Raw genomic sequence first — 24,703 nt, 5'->3', positions numbered from 1 at the left:
TATAGTATCCTCTGTTTCATATATCTTTATTTTTCATTTATGAAACACCCATAGTAAAATGTGTATATATTATTATGTGTACATATATTAAAAATATCTATGCTGAATTTTTATATACTATAACACATCATCACCATATTTGTTAATGATTTATATTTAATTTATATATGCACGTTTATTAAAACAACATAATATAAAAAATCATATATGTTTATATTTTGTTATTAATTTCTCATTAACTTTAAACTTACAGTATGTCTACAGTATAAGCATACATACATAAACATACATATTTGTATGGGCTGGACATATATGTCAATATATGAAATTGTTCCAATTTCTAATAGTAATAATAATTTATCATTTTTACATATATGTATTTATTTTATATGTTCACATACATTTATTTCATATATGGAAATTCAATATATGTGTGTTACACATGTGTATGGGTTCCTCACCCAGCTGTGCGAGGTCAGACCCAACACATACCTCAGAGGCACTGACCCCAGCTTCAGTTTAGCAGTTTTTTTTTAAAAGTGTGTAAGCGCACTGTTTTTAGATTTCCTAGGTTTTCTTTTAGCGCTCTGATTCCTAAACAGATATTGTTGCTCAGTCTCCTCTGACCAGAATATGTGTCAGTGTCTGAACGTCAACCTGGTCGTGACAGCAGTGGACAGAGGACAGCATTAACATAATGATCTGCCCCAGGTGATAAAACCATCTTCAGTCTGTACATCGCGCGAGGATAGACAGGGAAGAACAAATAAAGTATTAATCATCAGCAGTAGTATTCCTCACTCGAGTCCATGAAGAGCAGGATAGTCGTTGTAGCGTCAACTTCATTTAACATTTCACAGTTTAGAAATGAAGCGTTTGGCAGCCATCTGAGAGCATGACACCGGCTGTTACTACATGGTTACCTGCATGAATCTACAGCATAATATGTGTTTCAGTTTTAATGACTTTTCTTCACCGGTCAGTTTACAGTGGAGGGCGGACAGCAGAATCAGATGGTGATGATGACAAAGGTCTTGGCTTTCTTAGCAGGAAACTGTTGCTATTAAAGCTGCACAAAGCACATCCATATTCATAAAATGTGTCCCATCATCAGTAAATATAGATTCATTTCTTAAGTTATTTGTCATCTTTAAGAAGTGTACCTGTGATTTATCACTACTCAGCCCTTCAGCTACAGATCTGACCAAAGCATATGATACATTTTAGGATCATTTCCCTCCAGGCAGCCATTTTAATTTGAGGCTAAAAAGAAGCTTTTTAAGTGTTACGTTAAGGTGTATTGAAAGGACTTCAGATTGTTGTCAAAAGAACGACACTGAGTGGGTGATTGCTAACTTCGAAGACCCTGTGATGCAGCTTTCTTTCAAGTTCCTCTGTTAGCATAGAGTCTCAGTGAACGCTAAGGGCAGTAAATGTGTGATTTTGGTCCATTAATTCTCAGCGTGGGGAGGTTGGGCTGCATGCATTACTTTGCATTTATTCATCAATATGAAGCTGTTTAAGCCTTGACCCCTGGATATAGCTCCAGCTAATACCCCAGGAAGTCGCCAGGAAGCAGGCCGGAGGGATGGCCGACTGGGAGACAGACAAAGGCTTACAGGATGGTGAGACAGGCAAGGGTCAAAACCAGATGGGCAGGCTAAACAAGTTCAGATATTCACAGGCAGAGACCCGGGAAACAAGAAGTGCCGCACACAGCAACACGACATAACGCTCTGGTGAGGAACAAAGGAGGTGAACTGATGTAGGTAGCGTAAGGCTGATCGGGGAATGAGGTGCAGGTGGGCTGGCGATGGGGACGTGGGCCGAGGGGAACTGAGGAGCCATTACGCTTTGTATGTATGTGTTTATGTGCTGTATCAATTCATGAATTATTCATATTCACATTTTAAAAGCTCATCACATTGTATATAAACTCATCTGCGTTTTGTAAAGTAGCTGTAACTATATCTTTCAAATGAATCAAAAGGTAATATTTGCAATAAAATGTAGTGAAGTTAAAATATAAAGTGGCAAGAATTGAAATATTCAAGTAAAATACAAGTACAGTGCTTGAGTAGATGAATTGATTTTCCACCATTGACAGTAGACGGCTGGTTTACTGTTTCTCTTCTACATAAACTGTAGTTTTCCTTTTTTAAAAATGAAGTTCTCCAGTACAGATCTCCAAGTGTCCTTGATAATGTAATTCAGACAAAAGGTAAAGCAACTTAACCTTTATTGATCATTGCTTAGCAATCTCATGCAAGTGAACAGAAACCAGTGGAGGCTTCAAAGGTCAATTCAACAACTTCATCATTTAAAAACAGTCAGAAATGATGTAAAGCACGCACACTTTGTGGTTCACGAACCTTTGGATGTTTTGGGGACATGGTGGAGGAAAAGCCTGGGCGTACAGAAGGTGAATGTATAGACTGTGTGTGAGTCAGTCTGTCAGTGAGAGTGAGACAGGCGACCCTGCTGGAGGTGATGCTATCACAGTGATGGATGGGATAGTTTTCTGCTGCTCTTCTGTTCTGTCATCACTGTCCTCCTCACTATCTATCACTTCATGTCTGCCTGCCTCTTTCCTCTGCAACTAACCCTGGCTTGTCTCTTCTCTCACACCTCCATCTGTCCTTTATTCCCTCCGCTTGGCCTCCTCTGTCTTTTACTGTCTGGTTTCTTTCTGGTTTCTTTTCCTCTGGCGGCCATTTATCACTGAGCACCTTTTAAAAGTATTCACGGGGGTTTGATTGGTTTTCTGGGCAGCTAAGATTAGACCAGGTGCACACAGATCTGCTGTAGGTTAATATTCCGTGGAAGATTTTTCCACACGTCCTCACTCATGTGAAGTCCCATTGATATATTTCTGTGTGCTCAGGGGGGTGTCACTGAAAGCTAGAGTAAACTTTAGCAGCTTTAGCAGGGTGCATGGGGTCAGTGGTCAAGAGAGAGCTGTTCAGAGTTAGAACATTTTCTGATTTGGTTTGGGGTTGAGGTGAAGCTAACAAGGTGAGCATTAAAGGAATAAAACAGCTGCTTCAGGATCTAGTTCTTGGCAAACAACAGTCAGCAACACCGCAACACGGCCGAAACCTTAACCAAAGTGCTTTTGGTGCCTAAACGTAACCATAGACGAGACTGTGGATCAGGGCTGGAGCTAGAGAAATATTCATGGGGTGGCAAGAGCGTGAAATGGAGACTGTAAGGCATGGCAGAAATATATACACAGTATATGCTGATTTTATCACATGTATTAATATTTACTTAGATAAGTACTCTGGCCCTGAGAGCTCAAGAAATAGCTAAAGAAAAACACATGCAAACAGATGAAAGAATCTATCTATCTATATATATATACACAGTAAATATACAGTGCATTCAAAAAGTATTCAGACACATTTTGTTAAGTTGCAGTTTTATGCTGAAATAAAAATCTACGCTCATAATGCTAGAACAAAAACCGAATTTTAGATTTTTTGCTAATTTATTAAAAAGGGAAAAACAGAACTATCACACCGACATAAGTATTCAAACATGGCAAAGTCATTTTCTCTGAGCTTTAATTTAAAATTGTGGCAAAAAGTGCAAACTGTCAAGTACTGAGCTGTGAATGAGCTTTTTATTTCAGGCTTGAAGCAAGTGATTCAGGATTAATCTGTCTGTCATACAATCAAACAAGAGTAACTAATACTGAATAAAACATGTCTACCAGGAGAAGTTAGCCTTGTATGTGAGGCAAATGTTCAAATACAGAAGAGAATATTTCTTTCATCACCATGTAGAATTTTTAAATCAACTGGAGACACGATATAAACTTCTCTTTCTTATTGTGACTTGAGCATGAATATAGTGTATGCTGAATTAGCACACACACACCCACAACTAGAGTAAATGATTTCAGCCCCTTTAACTGACACATGTGTATCTGGATTGTCTGGATAAGGTAAACTGGTTGTTCATGCACACTCAACACATTCTACTCTACAATGCTATTAATGCTCATTTGTTGACAAAATCACTAGCTCATAATCTGCATAATGAGATCTGAGTATATGAAGTCAAAAATGTAGGTTTTTATAGGTTCTCCTCTGGTTTTAATACGTCAGGGTGAAAAAGGAATATCAGCTTTAAACCAGCTGATATTCAGTGTTTTCCAAACTAAATATAAGTCTCTTTGACATTGTCCAGTCAAGGCGTCTTAACCTCTGGCCTCAGGGTCCAGTAGGCAGGGAGCAGTGACAGAGATTCTCTCGTTTCTTTAACATCAGAATGAGCTGATTTGCAAAATGCAAGTAACATCCAAAGTGAATGAAGTGATGTGGCCTCACACAGTCAGATATCATCTAACTACAGAGAATGAAACAGTCATAATCTTTCCTCCTTATGCAAATATTTGTCTCTTCCTCGCAGTAATCACAGACTGGCTCACGGAGCCATGTAGACTCCATTATTACCTATCCACAGCCTGGATCAGTGTTCATTGCTGAGACACCAGAGCTGAGGCTGGTGACTGACTCACGGCTAATGTGAGGACTGGTGCAGTGTCACTGTAATGGAAGAATGTGTTCATGTGTTCAGATGTACTGTTTACCTGTGTTTTAGAGGATGAGATGGAAAATGGTGTTTGGGACAAACAGAGATCTTCCCCGGGACGAAAGGGTTTTTATAATGTTTATTTATTTATTTCAAATTATACAACAGTTAGCTCCAAGACGACAGGCATTCCATGAGTGCTGATATAGAGGACAACAGCACTGGGACTTTTAACTAACCGTTAATTAGCGTCACATTAACAATCGTTATCTATCTTAGATATATCATAGATATATATCCAGAAATAACATTTGAATTAAATGATGTGTGGTCGTCAGAAGTGGATGAAAGTAAAGCACCTGAATACTTCAGCACAAGCTTGTGTACAGGTCAGGAAAATGTTTATGTGTTGCTTAGCAACAGTACAGTGCAGTTGTAGAACTATTTGTGTTAGCATTACCAAAAAAATTATAAAATAAAAACAAATCATAATCTGTTGTTGTCTACTGTTCACTAACATGGCGCTCGTACAACTGTTGAGTAAAAACAGTCACACTGGAGTGAGTGATGCTGTACCGAATATCAGCACGGCTGTGATTCGGTCGTTGGTACGAGGCTGCGGGACTATCACTAAGCGAATGGCAAACTGAAGCTGGCTGACTACAGTGGAGCAGGTCTTATCATGCTGTTACCATAGTTACTATCACTCAGCACGAGACCTGAATTGTTGTGGTGCAAAACTCGGCATAACACCAGTCCATCTGCCCCCTCAGTCATCTGAACCATAGTAAACATATCTTGCACATGGACAGTGGTATGTATGCATGCACCACAGTTAATCTGAAGATCGGGGGGGGGGTTCAGTCTGATCAGCAGCTGCACTACTGGGAATCACTAACAACAGCGAATACCAGGCATCGAGTGGTTAACCAGGAGTCACAGGAAGATTCCCGGTGGTTGTTGGGCCCCGAAGGCGAGGGTGAGAGAGAGAGAGAGAGAAGGAGAGAGATCGAGATCTGTGTGTGGTGATCAGCTCTGTGGAGCAGGCTGCACATCTCACTGTGGTTCCCATATCTGCCTTCCTAGAAAACTACATTCAGTCTTCCCCATGTTTACGTTTCCTGACACGACCCTCTCCTGGTCTTTAAATGAGTGTAGGTCTGTTGTATGAAGTGGGATGAAGCTGCACAACAAACCATTGTAAGGAATGGAAAATGGATTGCATTTACATAAAGCTTTTCTAGTCTTAACGACCACTCAAGGCGCTTTACACTCATTCACCCTCTCACACCCATTCAGACAGTGCTTGCTATACAAACGGCGCAGCTCTACCCCACAAACTCACACACTGATGGTACATCGATCGGGGGCAATTTGGGATTCAGTATCTTGCCCAAAGACACTTCAACATATGGACTGGAGGTTATTGTGCATAGAAAGCATCCTGTAACGTCTCCTGTCCATCTTATAGTCAGAGTTGTTTCTTTTAACCATGATCACCATCTTTCCTTAAGTGTTGTTGTTTAAACAAACGCATAATGATGAAAGTAGCAGATCAGGAGACACTTTCTCATTTCTAACTCTTCATTCTCGACCTTGGAAACAACAGTTGACAAGATTGTGTGACATGATGAAAAGAACAGCTACTGAACAGTTGTGAGATTGTTTCAGCTCCCACCGAGGTCAGACAGGAACTTTCTTCTGGACATTTTGTGTCTTTATTTGCGAGGAGACAGTGGAGAGTGATGAGCCTGAAAACATTCTCAGCTGAGTTTAACTTGTGAACCGAGAGACCTTTAAGGAATAACTACACCCACAAAACATCCAGAGCAATAAAACAAGATTAAACACAAACCGTAGCAGTCGTCTAGTCTACAGACAGGCTGAAACAAAGAGGAGACACTCATTTTTAAAATGCCTGCCATGATTGACATGTGATCGGAGGACATGAAAGACTACAGCCGTGCATGTTGTTATTCATGCACTGAAGAAGGTCGGGGTCAGCTATTGCCCCCTGTGTCCCCTCACATCCTCACTCCTCCGCTGCATTTGCTGGGAAGGAGGGTATGGACTTACATCGACATCGCCATGACAACTCGGCTACTTCATATGAATTGCTTGTTCAACTGTCATATGAAAGTGTTTCCCTGCTGAAAGGGGCTCCAGGTCTGGAAACTCTTACAGGGGATTATTTTGGTAAATTACCGGTCCCTGAGTTCCCCAATCACAATGTGATGTTCCTTCCACTGCGTATCTGGGTTTGGGTTGCCATGGCAACAGGCAGTAATAGTTGGGATTCCAAGTGTTCTGGTTCTGTCCCAGGGAGGAGGCATCCGCAGGACTGGGCCGATGCTGAAGCAACTTTACTGGGTCATTTCAATGTGAGGTTCTACTTCCACATCCCTGTGGACAAAACACATTTTGTCCCCTGACATCCATAGTATTCTTCTGTCAGTCGATACCAACAGCTCCTGATCATCAGGCGTGAAAAGGAGGAAACCTGGGGAATTTAGAGACTGTGACTTCAGGCCCAGGTTGGATCGTGTCAACTGTGTTCATCCAGGAAAAGGTTGAAATTTCTCCAGATGAAAATTTGAGAGAAATGAAGAAGTCATCAGTCCCGATTGCACAGTTTCAAATAAACGTGTGGTGAGATTTTCAGAAATGAGTGTATTCAGTGAAGAGAGTGTCTGTTCAAATAGATACCTGATGTTTCACCGGCTGCAGATATCTGCTAACGCTACACAGTCTTCACATTAGTCGGGTGTGTGTGCATGTGTGTGTGTGCGTGTGTGTTTTCTCACACTTCCTCTCTGGGGGCACCCAGGGCCAGATTATGCAGGAACACAGCAGCAGAGACTGGCATGGACTTGAAAGAACTGTCACACCTTTCACCCACAGCAAAGCAGCCAAAGCAGCTGTCTGAGCGCTGCTCTGCTGTAAAACCATCAGACCACAGTACAGCCGTACACCGTGTATGTGTGTGTGTGTGTGTGTCTGTGTGTGTGGATAAGTCATTCTGGGTTTAAAGACAAAGGGTTTTATAGGAGGCTTTACTCCTTTTGTCTCTGTCTATCTCTGGAGGCTGCTTATGAGCAGAGCTGAAGAAAGGAGGTGAAAGGAGAGAGACAAAGGGATTCAGAGGAGATGATGCTCTGTTTTTCTCTGAGAGGATAAACTGTGAAGAGAGAAGAGAATGTGCATCACAGACGGCCACAGAGAACATGCATAAACAAGATTTTTACTTTCAATATGATCAAAGGAGAATTATGTCTTGATCTTGACATTACAGGTGTGTTTTATTGAAATTATGAAAGAATTATGACCACCCACACTGGATTTTATGTTCGTGTTTTTCTAAAAATGTGCTGTTTTTCACTCTCCAGGAGAAGCTGTTCTCTGTGGTTTAAAACAAACACAGAGGAAATGCTTCAGCATCAGTAACAGAGTTAACAGAAAATTTAAATTTACACACAAAACAGTGTAATTAAACGACATAGTGTTAAATCATTTAAGTTCATTCAGCTTTGAAAGTTTCCCACCAGCCTTAACTAAACTAAAATTTTAAAAGTTGAGTTAAAGATATGAAAAGTTAGTTCAACATTATTTCTTATAGTGTTCATATAGTATAAAGGTAGATGTCCATGTGTTGTTTGATTATAGATCAGGTCTAGGTTCTGTATTAATACTGTGAAAGTATCAAAGCTTCAGTCCACAGAGAAATGCACACAGCCTGTATTCAGAAACTGAGCATTAAAACCAGCTGTCAGAACTTTGTGATGTCACAACAAGACAGTCACTGCCCACGACCATGCCCAAAGCCCCGCCCACCTGGACCCACCATCCAACCTTGCAAGATTTGGTTTCTCTGAGTGTTTGCCTGAAATCTGCTGCATTGTAAAGGATCACTCTCTTCTGATTGGCTCACTGACCTGTTGTTACTAGAGCTCCAGAGAGAAGCCTGAGAGAAGAGATGTAAAACTGCACTGAGATGGTTTTTGGTTCTTAAAACCAGAAATTCTTAAAAATATATCTTCTTATGAATCAACACTTCAAATAAAACACAGAAGAAGAGGAAAAAATAGATTGTCCCAACAATGTCAGAATTACACAATGATCACACCAAATATTTGATTAGGTTGTGATTTAAACTTATGATCATGACTTCAGAGACTTTTGACGTCATGACGACATGTAATCAGATAATACAATAAAACTCTGATCAAGACTAAACAAGGCATTCAAAAATAATAATTACACTAGCTTTTATTTATTCTTGACCTTGAATTTCAACTTCAGACCAGCTGCTGAACAGACTATGTGGTGAGACAGTTGTGTCAACTATTGTTTCCAAGGTCTAGAATATTCTTTCCATCGCAACTATTTTATGTTATGTCATGTTCTCCATGGATTTTGAGCTTCTGTGTCTTTTGTTTTCCTGCTCAGCCTCGTGCTGCACATCCAGTTCTTCTTCTGATTACTTCACAGCTACATCACTTCCTGTACTACCAGTCCATTTGTTAGGACAGCACATGTGAGAGAGAACTTGAACTTTTCCAGATTCTGCTTTTACATAAAGAAACAGTTTCCTATAAGTGAAAAGTGAATGGCTCTTTTTCTTGTTTTTCTTCCTTCTCCTCCTCTTCCTCCTCCTCCGTCTCCTCCTCTTCCTCCTCCTCCTCCTCTCTGATTCCTGCCCCCTGAGGGGAAACACACCATGCAGAGAGAAAAAGAGGAAAGTGCTCATGAGAGGAAAAAGAAACTTTGATGGCGCTGAGGGAAAGTCAGAGCAGTTTGTCATTATCTTGTCTGTAGTGCTATAATTATACCCCCACATTTCTCTTTGAGATATACTGACATACGCACACACATACACACTTTGCGTCTACATATTACTTGTGTAAAGATGCACAGCAGCACAAGTACACACACGTCTAATACAAAGTGTGCAGCTACATCAGTGAGGTTTCTCCTCTCCTGTCCTGTTCCCAGCACCGTTCAGATGTACCAGGTCAAAGTCTGAATGTTGAGCTCAGGTTCTGTGGTGCAGCCACAGGGAGGCTAACTGTCCCCCGGGGGAGTCGACATGTCTCAGGTTACAAGTTGAATGTTACTGTGGGACAGGAAGAGTCAGATATGCAGGTGTCTTATGGAAGATTTTATTGGACTTTATGATTTATAAAGCAAAGAAGATTCTTCACAGTGGACTCAAAGATGAACAGATTAGATTTTGGTGGTCAAAGTTCAAATGTCAAGGTCACTGTTACCTCCTCACATTCTTGTGAACATTATATATCAGGAACACCAACAGGGAATTTCACTCTATCTGGCACAAACATTTATCTGACTCAAGGATGAGCTTATTAGAAATTGGTGGTCAAAGGTCAAAGGTCACTGTGACCTCACAAAACATTGGCCATAACTCAAGAATCCAAACATTAATTATGTCATAATTAAACACAAATGTCTATAAGGATAAAATTAAGTGATTACATTTTATATCCAAATGGTCAAAGGTCAACTTCACTGTGACATCATAATGTTATGCAAAAACACTTCTGGCCATTATTCAACACTGTAACTCAGGAAGGAGAGATTGTGACCATATTTGACTGGTTGACTGAGGCAGACAGCTGTGAGGTGATGATTCTAGTTTTATTTCTGTTGTGTTGAATCTTATCCACAAAGACACAGAGCAATTTGCAAACTCGCATAAACATTTACACCTCTGTGGATCCATTTGTGCACATGAAATAGGTAAATAATATTTACATTTCATTTTAAATGCTTTTTTCTTTTTTTACGCTGTGATCTGAGTGACACTGTCAATGAGGTTCTCAGAATTAAATGTTTGCGCCCACGTAAAGCTACAATACTAATGGTGGCATCATTACAACACATTTACACATTACATATTTACATTTAGTCATTCTGCTGATGCTTCTATCCAAAGTGACTCGCAAGTGATCACTATCATCACTGCAGTGGCAGTAGGTTGTAGCTCAGGTGGTGGAGCTGAGTCACTTAATGGAAGGCCGGTAGTTCGATTCCCAGTTCTTCCAGGCCGGTATCGTCGGTGTATGTATGGTAGAAATGTGATATATATGCAGCGCTGTTTGTGAATGTGTCTTCCATTGTAAAACCTGTTGAGTGGTTGAGGAGATCAGAAAAGTGCAGACCAGATACCATTTAGGAGACTTTGGTCATGGATGTGCCAACATCTGTATCATATGTAAAAGGTTACATATGTACATATGTAAAAATAACTGAAGGAGCCAAACATGGAACAGGAAGTCATCAGAATGAAGCCTACTATAACTGCACTTTGTTGCAACCACTTTTGCTTTTTCAGAGAGAAACTGAAACTTACATTTTTCCATATGACCACTCTATTATGTATTACAGTTAAAGCTGAGCTCACTGTCCTTATACTCAGATTTGAAAGGCACCGACATCAAGGGCATCGACTGGGAGGACAGTTGTTGTTCTGCCGGAAACTGACCAACAAACAGAAAAGTCCTGTGGTGCTGATATGCATTTGGAGACATGGGGATTTGTCCAGGCCATGGTGCATGATGGGTATGATGTAACACCTGGTTACAGCTGACAAATTGTGGCCTAGATTGGTCATAAGGGGTTTGATGATGATAACACAATAAAAATATTTGTGCTCATATCACACACACACACACACACACACACACACACACACACACACACACACACACATCCACCACTTCAACTAGAGTCAACTTATCCTCAACTTTTCACAAGTGAAAATGAGATACTTAAAACATTAAAGAACAGCAAAGTGCATTTAAAGCAGATTATAAATTTTGTGATAAATTTAAATATGAAAAAAGTGTGCTAACTTTGCATTTTAATGTACTGTCTTGAAGTGTTCTTCAGGTAAATACTCTTATAATTAGTAAATTAATATGCAGCACCTTTATAGATGTACTTTAATGTATTCATTAAAAAGTTTATTACTTTTTAATACCAAAAACTGTACAATGCCTTAAAGCAATTTAATCATTTTACATAAAAGTACAAGTTCAGTGGAACACAGAATTCTCTGGGCTTTATGAAATTCATGTGATGAATGTGTGTTTACACTTTTACAAAGCTTTATTTATATATACTGGACAGACAAAACAAGAGTGCGTTGTACAAATATCACATTTACTATAATGTAATAATGTAAATGAATACAACATTAGTGCTCTTTGTTTTTATGGTGAGACACCATCGTCAAGGAGTTGGAGTTGTGTAATAAATACACCAGCAGGTAAAATCAAAAGCGCACTTGTGTGTGTGTGCGCAGTGGCAATCCTAGCCTCTGGCGAGACCCGGACAAAGTGCCCATGTAAGTGCAGTCAGGTGTTAAATAAACGCTGTTTGGCGGAATAGCTTATACAAGAGTGTGTTTAGTTCTTCTACTGTCCAGCTGCTGCCGTAAATTTAGTGTGGGACTTATAAAGGACCATCTCATTTGATTTTATCTTTTGGGTCAATATATATTTGTTTCTGGTGTAATGGGTAAGGCCTCTGCCTTTCATGATGATGGTTACCTGTTCAAGGTGCACAATGAATGGTTTCCTCAGGTCTTTTTAATGGATCCTTTCCAGAGGTCTGCTTTGTAAAGCTCAGTGAGCTGCAGGCTTGTCTGGCTCTGCAGCTTCTGTGTCTCTGAGGAGGTCCCTGTAGCTCCTCACCTCTCCTTGCAGAGTTAGCTGTGTTGGAGGAAAAAAAGGTCCAGGTCCGGGCCAGAGACTAAGTCTAGACCTCTTCACCAACACTTAACTTTCTACAAAACTGCACTTTTACTGGAGTCAAAAAAAGATTTAAAAAAGAAGTCACTGGAGATGATCAGAGTCCAATGCAACTGAAGACGGAGTGCCTATGCAGAATCATATATAGTTCCTCCTTAGGTGGATTCTCCACCTATTTTCTAAAGTGAACCTATGGACGCCTTGGGATCAATGGTGTTCAGCCCCGTGTGGAATTCCCCAAACCAGGCACGCCAGGGCATCATAGTAGCCCCAGGTGTCCAGAAGCCCCTCATCTACCCTAACTATGACTCCTGTGCCAAGGTGTGTAGTAGGACCAGGCATCCAAGAGCCCCTCCACCACCCTAAACCTAAGGCCCTCGTCTATCCTCATGCTGTGCCTCGCTATGGCTGCTACTCAAACACCATTGCTCTCAGGGCCCTTCACACCATCTTTTTAAACTTTATTCCCTCCAGCTTCCATTCTAACAATCCTACTTCAGTTAAAGGCTGGTTCACATACAAATCCAACCTCATTTCTGAGTAAAGCTATTCCATTGGATTATATAAGTTTAACAGTCAGTATATTTATAATGCATAGTATATTTTACTGAGAATTTACTACAACAGCTGCTCGATGATAACGCTGCTTCGTGGCTCCTGTTGCAGCTCAAGCTGCAGGAAAGAGAACTGTTAATGCTGTTGCTGTTGTTGCCCCTGAGGGACACAGGGGTTTGTTGACCTGTTTTGTCCTGTTAACACTGAACATATTCGTTGAAGATTCAGTGCTTGGCTCAGAGTTAAATCTCCTTTAGGGTGGAAAAGCATCACTTAGACCATTAAAACCTCTGCTTGTGAAATTCTCACAAAGGTCTGTTAACAGCTCCTTCAGGCAACGTGAGACCTCTGGGTTTCACTGAAGATTTTACTGACAGTCATTCCTCAAATGCCTAAATATCCACACCTCCATCAGATTACTGTTTGGCAACAGTGAGTCATCTATCTGATTTTAAATGATCACATCATTATTGACGTGACTAACTGGTGCTGAGAATTGAATACGAATTGGACAGAAACCCAGCTTCAAATTATGCATCTGTCCTTACTCTGTGTGTTTGTTTGGCCTTGTTGGCTCCAGCAGTGAAGCTCAGTGCTTTTAGCCTCTGGCACACTCACAGTGTCCATTCACCACCTCCCAGCAGGGCCTTATGTAACAGGCATCATAAACCACAGCACAAAAATCATGAATCAGTATAGATTCACTTCTCTAAAGTTCTCCTCTTTGCTGCTTTTCTAAAAGTTTAGGACGTTAGAAAAACCTCTGACTGAAAGGTTACTGGTTTGAATGCCAGCGGCTGTGTGTAAATTCAAATGTAGCTTAATCTGAATGTAGAGTGAGTTATATTATATAGTTAAATTCAAAATGTACACCTCCACTGAGTAGGTGTAAGTCATTAACAATACACTGAAACACATTATTGAAGCAACGTGAAAAAAATAATTTGCATTAATGTAACATTGACAGCAAAACTAACGTTAGCTTATCATCACTTCATGTCAAACCTATAGGCTACTCACCTGTTATTTAGAGACTGTCCTCCTGTAAAGAACGAGTCCATAGTTCATCTGTGCAGCAGGTTTTTATGACCCATAGCTAGGTTTTGTTGCCAGTGGTCGTAGTAATTATGACAGGAGCAAAGAAAAAGTGCAGTGACATAAAGTCTACATCAGGAGGAGGTTGTGGTGGATGGAGGAATATGACACAGGAGAGTGCTGTTCGTTTCCCATGTGAAACTAGCTGTTTAATGTTGTTTGTATTATCCATGACTGTTCATTGTTATTAATGTAACCATGTCAACAAAGATTGTCTAATGTTGAGGAAGTATTTATTATTAATTATTAACCCTAACCCAAATCACCATCTTTTTCTAAACCTACCCAAGCCATGACCGTTAGTATCCATGGTAGGGGATCAATAAACCACCCTCGGTACAGTCAGCATGTTTATTGTGGTAATCATGACAACCGGGCTATTTTAGGACACACTCCTATGGGTCGTATCACAGGGTTGACGAAAACGACCTGTGCGGTTCTTCAGGTCGGAGGAGTTGTTGTCATATATGATGTCAGAACAGTGATTTTTATGATGCATTCACTAAAAATGGGAATTGCTGATTGCGCCGATTGATTACTCGTAACAGAAATACCTGTTTGTTCCCATGTGTGTCTCTATGGGTCGTTGCTCTCACCGCCTTCACAGCGGAGATTCAGGGAAACGAGAACCAAACAGCATATAGTTCACCAGTTTAACAGTTTTACTGAATCATTTCAGACACTTTTCTCTGAGTCTGACCCAAAACTAAACACAGAAAGCAGCCACCTGTAACAGCCATGTTAGCTAACTGCATAAGGATGTATATATCTCAGTAAATACTGGCATTGTAATGTTGGATCACACTGAACATGTCAGCAGAAGTTAATGTTTGTTAATGTCAGTTACACATTTTGCGGTCATTATAATCACTTCTTTCTCAGCTACGGAGAATTGAGCGTTTGGTTCAGCCGGCCCCTGCCTTTTCTTCCAGCTGATTGTGAGGAGGTGATGCAATATCTGCGGGATGATGATTATAATGATGATGATGATGATGATGATGATGATGATGATGATGATGATAAGCACTGGAAATTAATTAGCTATAAGTCACTCACACAGTGAGGTGTCGCTCTCACCTGTGGACATTTATTTGGAAAGCTGTAGGAGGCTGGTGCAGATATGTTTTAATGGAAATATGCCAGATTGAAATATATTGAAATTTTCCTTTAAGGTGTCGATTTTTGCTGAATTTTGTGTGTGGATGTAGTTACTATTCATTACTGTAGCTTTATAAAGACAGCCATGGCTAGTCAGTTTAATAATCTTTGATGTATGAAGTAATGAGGTTTTATTTGATGGAAAAAAAACAATGTTATGAAATCATGTTGACTAATTCACACATGATACAATTATGTTAATTACAGTTAACTCTGTCCCAACACCAGTAACTTCCAACAGCGCCCATTAAGACTGCAAACATGTGGAGGTTTCTCAGAGCTCACTGGACAATAAAGCTGCATTTCCACTGCAGGAACTTTCCCCAGGAACCAGGAACCTTTTGACTGGTCAAGTATTCACAGCATTTTATTTCACCCGCAAAAGTGTGCAGCGAGCAAGCGAGCGCTGAGAGAGCAAACACATTTTCCACACTGCAAAACAGGTCAGGGAGAAGGTAAAAAAAAACTGAAACAGGATTTAGACAAAATAAAGGACCACAACAACCGGAGCGGCTAGGATTCCCACCCATCATGTATAATACGGGATCATCCCGTATTTGAAAATAAAATGCTGCATCCTGTATTGAATGAATACCGGACACAATTTGTCCCGTATTTTCATTCATGTTATGTCCTCAAAGTGCTGTGAATAATGTAATGTCAACTTTAGGACTCTCAGCCGGAAACGCAGACAACAATGGGCCACAGGAACTTTTTAGTTCCTGAAGAAAAGTACTAAAAGTTCCAGGTACTTTTTGGTTGAAACACAGCTTAATATGACTTTGATATCCAGCTCTGATGAAGTTGACAGCTTTACAGTTAGAATCACATGACGGTAAAAAACATTCAGTAATACAATGAGCAAGTATATTCAACAGTTTCTGTTTTGTAAAATGTTTAAGGACGCAACTTATTTCTCTTTGATAAAAGGATGATTTTTAACTTTGTTAACAGCCATATGATGTTTTTATATCATACCAGACATATGATGAGTGAAATAATCATCAACACCATGACTGAGTGTTTCCACCTTGAACTGCAGTGAACCAATGACAGTCTCATAAAATCAGATTCAGACAGCCAGGGTTTCATACGTCACAAACCTAAGGAACCAATCCTGTCAACTTGTGGGGACGGGGGGCGGGGCTAAATAAACCTGTAACCTTGTCAGTACAGAGAGAGAGAGTTAGCATTCGCACAACCCACTAACACTGTGTCAGCCACTGCCAGTTACAAGCTAACAAACAACATAAACAAATAAAAGATGCTAACTATGCTAACAGTTCTGATCCGTCTGCTAGTCTCTGGTTCTGGTCTAGACTCCTCCTCTGAGTCTGGGTCTGACTGAGGCTCAAACATGTGGCTCAGTCTCTCTGATGTTTCCTCCTCTAACCATCTTGATGCTCTCTGCTCTTTCACCTGTCCACCTGGAGACAGCAGGAAGTAAGAGGAGAGGAGCTTCAGACCCAGTTTTTATGTGTGAAAACCATGTTAAACTAAATATGAATCATAGCAAAGGATTTTTATAGAGTTTAAAACAATTCTGGAGGATGCAATGTATTTCTCAAAATCTTTCTCAAAATCTTGAATAAAAGGATGATACTTAATGTTTGTCTTGGCAGTGTCAGATATTATTCTAATCAGTCCCATTAAGAAGAGTAGTAATAATATTCGCCCTGAATCCAATATGCTGTAAACTTAGACGTCTTTATATCGGATGATTAATCAAACCAGCCTATAGGCAGATTATCACCCACAGCTGGACTGCTGTGGAGCAGCAGACCGTGGTGAATTGTCGGATTATGTTTTGATTATGAAGGTGCAACAGTTAGTACTGATTCTAGACTCAAACATTAAATTAGTTGCTGCAACAGAAGTTTTTTTGCAACAGTAATTTTTGTTATTAGGCCATATTTTTTTGTGTACGATTGAGGTGCGTTTGATTAATACATTTTCCCCCCCAGCCCCCCTTCCTTCAGTATGCCTCTGCGGGAATGTGTGGAGCTGCATGTGTAAAGGTCTTTCCGGTGTCACAGTGGGTACAGGTGATCAGCAGCTGGTGTGTTTCAGCGCCGGCCCGGCCCGGCCCTCTGCTGGTCCCACATCTCATAAATGACATTATGGAAAACTAATGTGCGTCGGGCCTCAGTGGAAATGATGAATCCACCTCGTAAACTGTGGGCATTGTCAAGATTTTATTGGATGGTTTCACCTTGTCGCCTTTTACAGACACAGGTGAAACATTACGCAGTAGAAAAACAGATGTGTCTGTGTGTGTGTGTGTGTGTGTGTGTGTGTGTGTGTGTGTGTGTGTTTGTGTGGTACAGTTGTGCTACACTGGCAGCTTTATTCCTGGCCGCTCTATGAATGCCAGTCTGTAAGCAGAGAGGGTCAGAGACAGACTGCCTTCAGTGCTGAGTGTGAGTATGTGTGCATGTGTGTGTGAATGTGTATGTGTGTGTGTGTGTGTGTGTGTGTGTGTGCAAGAGAGAGAGAGAGAGAGAGAGAGGTGCTTTGATGAATCCTATTGATCTTTGTTTGGATGACTTCACAGCCAGCAAGAGGAGGGAAGCAGATGCACAAACAGAAGACGAGTCCTGCAGACTGATCAGGTTTTAGACAAAACTCCAGCATCACCAAAATCACAGCAGAGTGATGATCAATTCTCAGGCAGCTCTTTGCATAGGCATAAATTCACCAAGTCTCCTAGACACTGTTTTTATTTCTATGTTGCTTGGATATGTCTGTTTCCAAACATGTCCAAGTCTTCCAGAGACAGAGTGTAAATACTCCAGAATAGCCGCACAGAGAATAAACACAATTAGTTGACTGCTGTGGAGTTTAAATAGGAAGCAGTTTTTATATCTTAGAGGAAAAGATGTTTCAGGCAGCTCCTGATGCTCTACACAATCCCTGGGCTGCACATCATGATGCATTAGCACCACAGTTCCTCCCCAGCACTATTTACAACATATTTCTCAATTATATACATTATCTACAGCAAGCTATATCCAAATGTATGCTAATTCAAAGTACCAGTGCCATTAAACTGAACCAGTTAAATTTAGCACAATCCCATGGTAGGCTAACTGTTAGCTTCCTCCACATTTCCTTTCAAATGTTTCTCACCGGGATTTTTGTTCACGCTTATTAATAGTCGATGGATAAGTTCAACAGAATCTATGTTTTAATTAGTGCAGAACTCTGTGTCTGTAGTAAATTTCATGGCTGGACGAAAGTGATGGAGTAACCCACCATGAGCCGTGCTGCTAGGCTGGGTAATGAGAAGCTCAGAACAGAATGTTGCTCTATAACAGTGCTTCTCAAACCAAGGACTCCACCACTATATTAAAAATCACAGACCACCTAACTCCTCAAACATTCCAAAAACCTTTTTTTTTTCCTCATAGTTTTTTGTTTTTTGAGGAGGAGAATGAGGAGTTGAACTAGCTCAGTGCATTAGCGCCCATATGGTATGCACCCTGACCAGTTGGCTATCAGGTCACCCTTGCTCAAGTCAAGAGTTTTACAGCTGTTGCCGCGTGTCAAAGTCTCCTTTGGCAAGATACTGAACCCCACAATACCTCTGATGGCTGATCCATCAGTGTATGAGTACGGTTGTGATGTATGAACGTGTGAGTGTTTGAATGTGGCAAGTATTGTATAGCGCTCCGTAAGACTAAGAAAGCACCTCACACACTGCATGGCAACAGGTGATGCTATTTATTTAGCATTGAAATTATCAATAAATTGATCAATAAAGTAATCTGATTCTGATTCTGATTAAACTGAACTGGTTAAATTTAGCACAATCCCATGGTAGGCTAACTGTTAGCTTCCTCCACATTTCCTTTCAAATGTCACTGATCATTTTTGACATAAATAATAATGTTTGATTACACATTAGTCGATTTAACATTGGAAACAACACATACTCGCTAAGTAGACTTTGTGGTCACTGAGACAACAAAACAGAAGCTTGTAGGTTCAGCAACAGGTTCAAAGTGGCTGATCTAGTTCTGGTGTTTTCTTGCATGACCAGTCAGACAGTACAAAAAACTGTTTTGGTTTCTATAAATAATTTCCTCCTTTATGACAACTGTTTATATAACTCACACTAAATCACGATTTATTAAGGCTTAAAGTTATGGAGAATTAAGGGCGTGGCCTCTTTGAGTGATAGGTAGGTGAGCGTATTTGCATTATCTGGGAGTTAGGGGCGGAGTCAGGCACTGCCAAGATGCCAACGGTGGAGCAGCTCAATCTGAGTTTCAAAACCGCTTTTCAGTAACCTGTGGGTCATGTCACAGAGGCGACGTCCATGTGTATTTACAGTCTGTGAGAAAAACCATTGCTCTGTAAAGGAAAGTTTGATATGAAAGATACAGGCGGATGTGATACAGAAAGAGTTTAACAGCTTAAAGCTGATGTAACAACACGAGAGGTCTGGATATGCATAAATTATCTTTAAGACGTAAAGAAAGTTGTTTGTCTGTCAGTTTGTGGTCATTTTAATGAAACACAACTCTATTTAGAAATGTGCAAATTAAAATAATTCATTTTTTATTTTCATGCAAATTAAATTAAAAAAAAAATTGCCACTCAGTGAACTTGATGCTTTCAGGCCTCCGTGAATGCTTGGTGACAGTTAGCTTGTTTCCCACTTTGTACATTTTGCAATTCAGCCTTGTGTATACAAACTCATCCTTTCTTCCTTCCATCCACCCTCTTTTAACTCCTAGCTTCCTTGCGCTTTCTTTTGCAACCATCAGCGGATCAGGAGGAAGCGATTCATTACAGCTATTGCATCTAGAAGAGTCAGATCATATTTCAAACTCATAACAACTCTCAGTGAGAATAATACAACTGTGGCAAAAAAATGAAGAAATTGAAATATGGAAACACAGTCTGTCATCACTTTTCTCACACATTTTAACAACAAATGTGCAGCGACAAGAGAAGAGCATCGTCGTGAATGTACAATGGGCTCGTCTTGAAGTCCCGCCGACATCTGAAGATAAGAAAGAAAAGATTTTTCTATTTGCATATGCAACGCTGATAATGACTTTCATGGTGAGATTAGGTCGAAATGTATGCATAAGGATTTTCTGTCTCTCTCCACCCCTTTGAGTTGTCTCCTAGTACTGATGGACAAGCTTTCCAGAGAAAATGGAACAGAGAGTCTCACACACACACACACACACACACACACACACACACACACACACACACACACACACACACTGGAAGTTTGATCTCTTCTGATTGGTCAAGAAGGACCTCAAACTAAATTGATCATATTATGTGATAGTGTTGTAGCTGTGGTTTTATGACTTTTGCCAGCTTGTATCTGATGTTGACCCACTAGTTCATGTCAACAGGGGATTATTTGGGTTAATGTGCCAGCAAATAGGCGAGTAATGGTATCCTCTGTCCCGTGGGAACATCTCGACATGGCCAGAGGTCGCTGACCTCCATCACAGCTCTCCCTCAGGCTGTATCGACATATCGCCTCCCTCATCTGCTCCTCCTCTCGCTCCTTCTCATCTTCACTCTTTCATCGAAACCGCACAAGAGACTTGAGTAAGATTCTTGAAGGGGAGATAAAATGTCAGAAGGTAATCCTGGAGAAAGAAAAGAGATAAAGAGGGGAAAGCCGAGGCAGAGTAGATGAGAAGAGTCACTCCCTTGTTTCTATTTCCCATGTTATGTACAGCATTTGTCCTCTGGAATGGGGGGGGGGGGGGGGGGGCTGCATGCTGCAAAATTTGTGTGAATCGCAGCTTGATGTCTCTGAGTGGATAAAAAAAAAGGAGAGATTTTCATCAACAAAGAGCTGCTTTTCGCTTGGCACTGTTCTGCCTTAGCAGGCTTTGATGTGTCGGCGTTAGCCTGAATGGGGACGAATGGAGAGCATACAAAGAGAGAATAAGTGGGAGGGGTAGAAAACGAGGCCTTCTTCCTGAGCAGAGATAATCCATCATGTATTTTCAACTTACACTTCCCTCCAAATACTTTAAAGGACTAAAGGAAGGTTTGATATGACAGGGAGAGTTGTGAAAAAAGTGCATTTAACAGGTTAAAGCTGAGGTAACAGCATGGAAGTCTGTATTTGCATAAATTCTTTTTAAGACAGAAAGAAAATGATGAAGTTCTACAGTCAAAGATTGTATTTTAATTTTATGTGAACAGGATATTAAAGATTCCATATAAGATATTATCTTGTGGGAATAAGATATTAGGTTTGTGTCGCAGGCTTGTCGTATATTATGTTCACATTATTATCTTGTAAAAACAAGATTATATGCTGTTCACACAGCTTATTTTCTTGATCCATAAGATCCATATGGTGTAAAAATATTCATATATTACTTGCACAAGCTACCATCTTGTAGGAGCAAGATCTATGTGTTGTGTGAATAACAACAATTTTATGTGGGAACTAGATATTGTGATGTGAGCACGATCTTGCAGGAACAAGATATACTTGTTGTGCAAACAAATAATCATCAGGTAGGAGCAAGATCCATGTGTACACATATTTTCCTGTGGGAACTAGATTTATCTGTTGTGGGCACAGGTTCTTATCTTGTGGGAAGTTAATATTTAATGTGCACAAAGTTTTATAGGAAGCAAAAACCCATCTGTTGTGGGCATATTTAAGGTTATTTAAAAGTGACATTATTCAGAATAAAAATGTCACCTTGTAATTAAATCAACAAAAGAGACATTCTGTAAGATTGCTGAGCAAAACCAATTCTCAAATTAACATGGTAAAGTTACACAGTGAGCCTTGCAGAAATCCTGCTGGATTTATTCAGCAATATGAATCATTCTGAGCATATAACAGTAAGGTGCTTCCAATATGCCCTAAACCCATGGCTCAGGCTGAGATTGTCTTCTTAGAAATGCCTATACTCATATTAAAGGTCCCATATACGGTAGTCTAAAGGTAGATGTCCATGTGTTGTTAACACTGTCAAAGCCTTAAAGCCAGTCGTCAGGACTTTGTGTGATGTCACAACAAAGCTGTCACCGCCCTCAGCTTTGCCCCAAGCCCCACCCACCTGGACCCACCATCCAACCTTGCAGGATTTGATTTCTCTGAGCTTTTACCTGAAATCTGCTATATTTGTATCGGATCACTCAGAAAACAGTCAGTCAATCAGAAGAGAGACTCAGAGCCTACTCTCCTCTGATTGGCTCACCAACCTGTTGTTACTAGAGCTCCAGAGAGAAGCCTGAGAGAGGAGATGTAAAACTACATTGAGATGGTTTTTGGTTCTTAAAACCACAAATATATCTTCTTATGAATCAACACTTCAAAATAAAACACAGAAGAAGAAGAAAATATTGAGCTTTAAATAAAAAAAGATGATTCCCAGAAACAAGGGGGAAATGCTTTTAACTGAGACATTGCTCTAATATGTTTAAATTATTAATAACAGCGTTCCTGTGTGTGTTGAATTTTGAATTCACCTCTTCAAGCAACTAAAGGAAACAAAGACAGAGAGCAACTTGTATCTCCACATACGTATCTATCCAATACTGGAGTTTATTGAGAAAGTAAGAGACTGATTTTTACAGACATGATCCTGATATATCTCTGATTGGCCTGACCCTTTCCTTCATGAAAACTTACTTATGGTTTTTTTCCTGCTTGACAATTGATGTGCAGGTGGAGAACTTATCACAGAACAGCTCTTGTATGTCTTTGTCAGACTCGAACTAGGACATGACCCAAATGCACGACTCAAAAGATGAAAGTTCAACTAAATGATATTTATTGACAAAGTACAACAGAAAATCACTCTTAGAGAGGAAAAAACAACAAACGCCAGAGAACAAAAAATCACTGTGAGGAAACGACAAAGTAACAAAATAACATGACTAAGCACAAAGTTGCAAAGTAACAACACCAGAGTAGAGACTAAACAAGAGACAAAACAAAGTAACAAAGTACACGACCTGAATTGACAAAGACTTGGAGCATGGGGCCGGGAGGTTCATGAACAGAGAACAAGACGAACTGGCACAGAACAAAGGGAAACACAGACAGATGTAATACAAGGTAATGGGGAACAGGTGGAAACAATCAGGGCGGAGAAGACAATCAGACCAACGGGAGACACCAGGAGGAAGGGCAAGTTACCTGAAACGAGAGGAGAGTCAAATGTCAAAATAAAACAGGAAGCGACGAGACAACATAGACACAAGACAGAAAACTAAACACAACCAGACACAGATCATGACAGTCTTCATCAGATAAAAGGGTGTAAGAGATTGGTTTCCTCCCACGCACATGATGAATTGTCCTCCTACCGACATGGTTGAAGAATGACTTCAAAGAGAAATACATAAAACCTCCTTAGTCAAACTGGATGGCGCTCAATGGTGGTCCCTGAGTTATTTCAGCACTTCATGTCAGCAGCGCTCCCTCCCTCTCTGCCCTGGCCAGCACCACACTGAAAGGCCACACTTGTGCCACAACACAATCAATTTAGATTCTGCAACGAAACTACTGCCCTGCAGGGGAAAAATAATCAAGCAGCATAAGAAAACATTCCTGTCCTTCAGATGCAAAGCCCTCAGGGTGCTCTCTGCCTCACACTCTTGTCGTTCCTCTTCATCTTCCTCCTTTCCATCCTGCCTAGGTCCACGTCATCACAAGCGTCACGGTGCATATGAAATCTGCCTCAGATGAATGATTGCTGGCGGAATCTGTGCATATTAAACACTCAATATCTGTCATATCCTCTAATATCATTATTTTCCTCCACACCCATGGACTAATCTCTATCATAACTATTGAGTGACTCAGATAGGGGAAAAAGATAGAGTCAGTAAAGAGATGATAATAAAGACTGAGTTTAATGACACCCTCTCACTGTCCGCCTGTCTTCCCATCACTCACTCGTCTATTTTGCTTCAGGTTCATTCATTTTAAAGTGCTTTATTGGCACGGTGTGATCGTCCTTACACTGCCAAGGAAATTATGAGAAAAAAGGTGTGAAGACAACAAATGATTATAGAGATAGGAAGTAAGTATGAAACAGTAATTATGTTACAAATATCAACAACAAACAAAATCAACAAAATATATATATATATTTCATATTATGAAGTATTAAGGCAAAAATGAGCAGTACTAGTAGTGCCTTGGTTCTGCTGGATACAAACGGACAAGCAGTGTGCAAAATCAGATCTCCAGATCGAGATGGTCACCTCCCCGAAAGCTTTTTATTTGAATTTCACAGTAACGTCTCTTCCTTTCTCCCCCTCCCTCCTAATTTGTTTCTCCCTGAGCAGCTGGAGTTGTCAGGAGCGGCCGTCCTCCACCAGGCCAGGAGGGATCAGGTAGTGGACTCCTGTCGAGTCTACAGTGCTTCCAGCCGTAAGCGACGAGTCCTGACACCCGGAGACCTGAAACACCTCGTGGTTGATGAGGACCATGAGCTCATCTACTGCTATGTCCCCAAGGTGGCTTGCACCAACTGGAAACGTGTCATGATGGTGCTGACAGGTCGGGGCAAATACAGGTGAGTGTAGCACCTGTCAGACTGTCAAATGAACTTAGAGAGTAC

The 24,703-nt window shown here is 40.5% G+C and overlaps 1 protein-coding gene across 3 annotated transcripts in view; it reads left to right on the top strand.

Moving 5' to 3' along the window:
* The window catches only part of chst11 (carbohydrate (chondroitin 4) sulfotransferase 11), a 100,919-nt gene that overhangs the window by 67,988 nt on the left and 8,228 nt on the right, over positions 1-24,703 (top strand). For all 3 annotated transcript variants that reach the window (XM_056367869.1, XM_056367866.1, XM_056367870.1), the window contains exon 3: positions 24,429-24,658. In XM_056367869.1, coding sequence (XP_056223844.1) covers positions 24,429-24,658 — 230 coding nt within the window. The remainder of the gene's footprint in view (positions 1-24,428; positions 24,659-24,703) is intronic.

This window comes from Seriola aureovittata, chromosome 22, assembly GCF_021018895.1.
Source record: "Seriola aureovittata isolate HTS-2021-v1 ecotype China chromosome 22, ASM2101889v1, whole genome shotgun sequence".
NCBI lineage: Eukaryota > Metazoa > Chordata > Actinopteri > Carangiformes > Carangidae > Seriola > Seriola aureovittata.
Note: the sequence above shows the minus strand (reverse complement) of the source record. Positions and strands in the feature narration are given on the sequence as shown.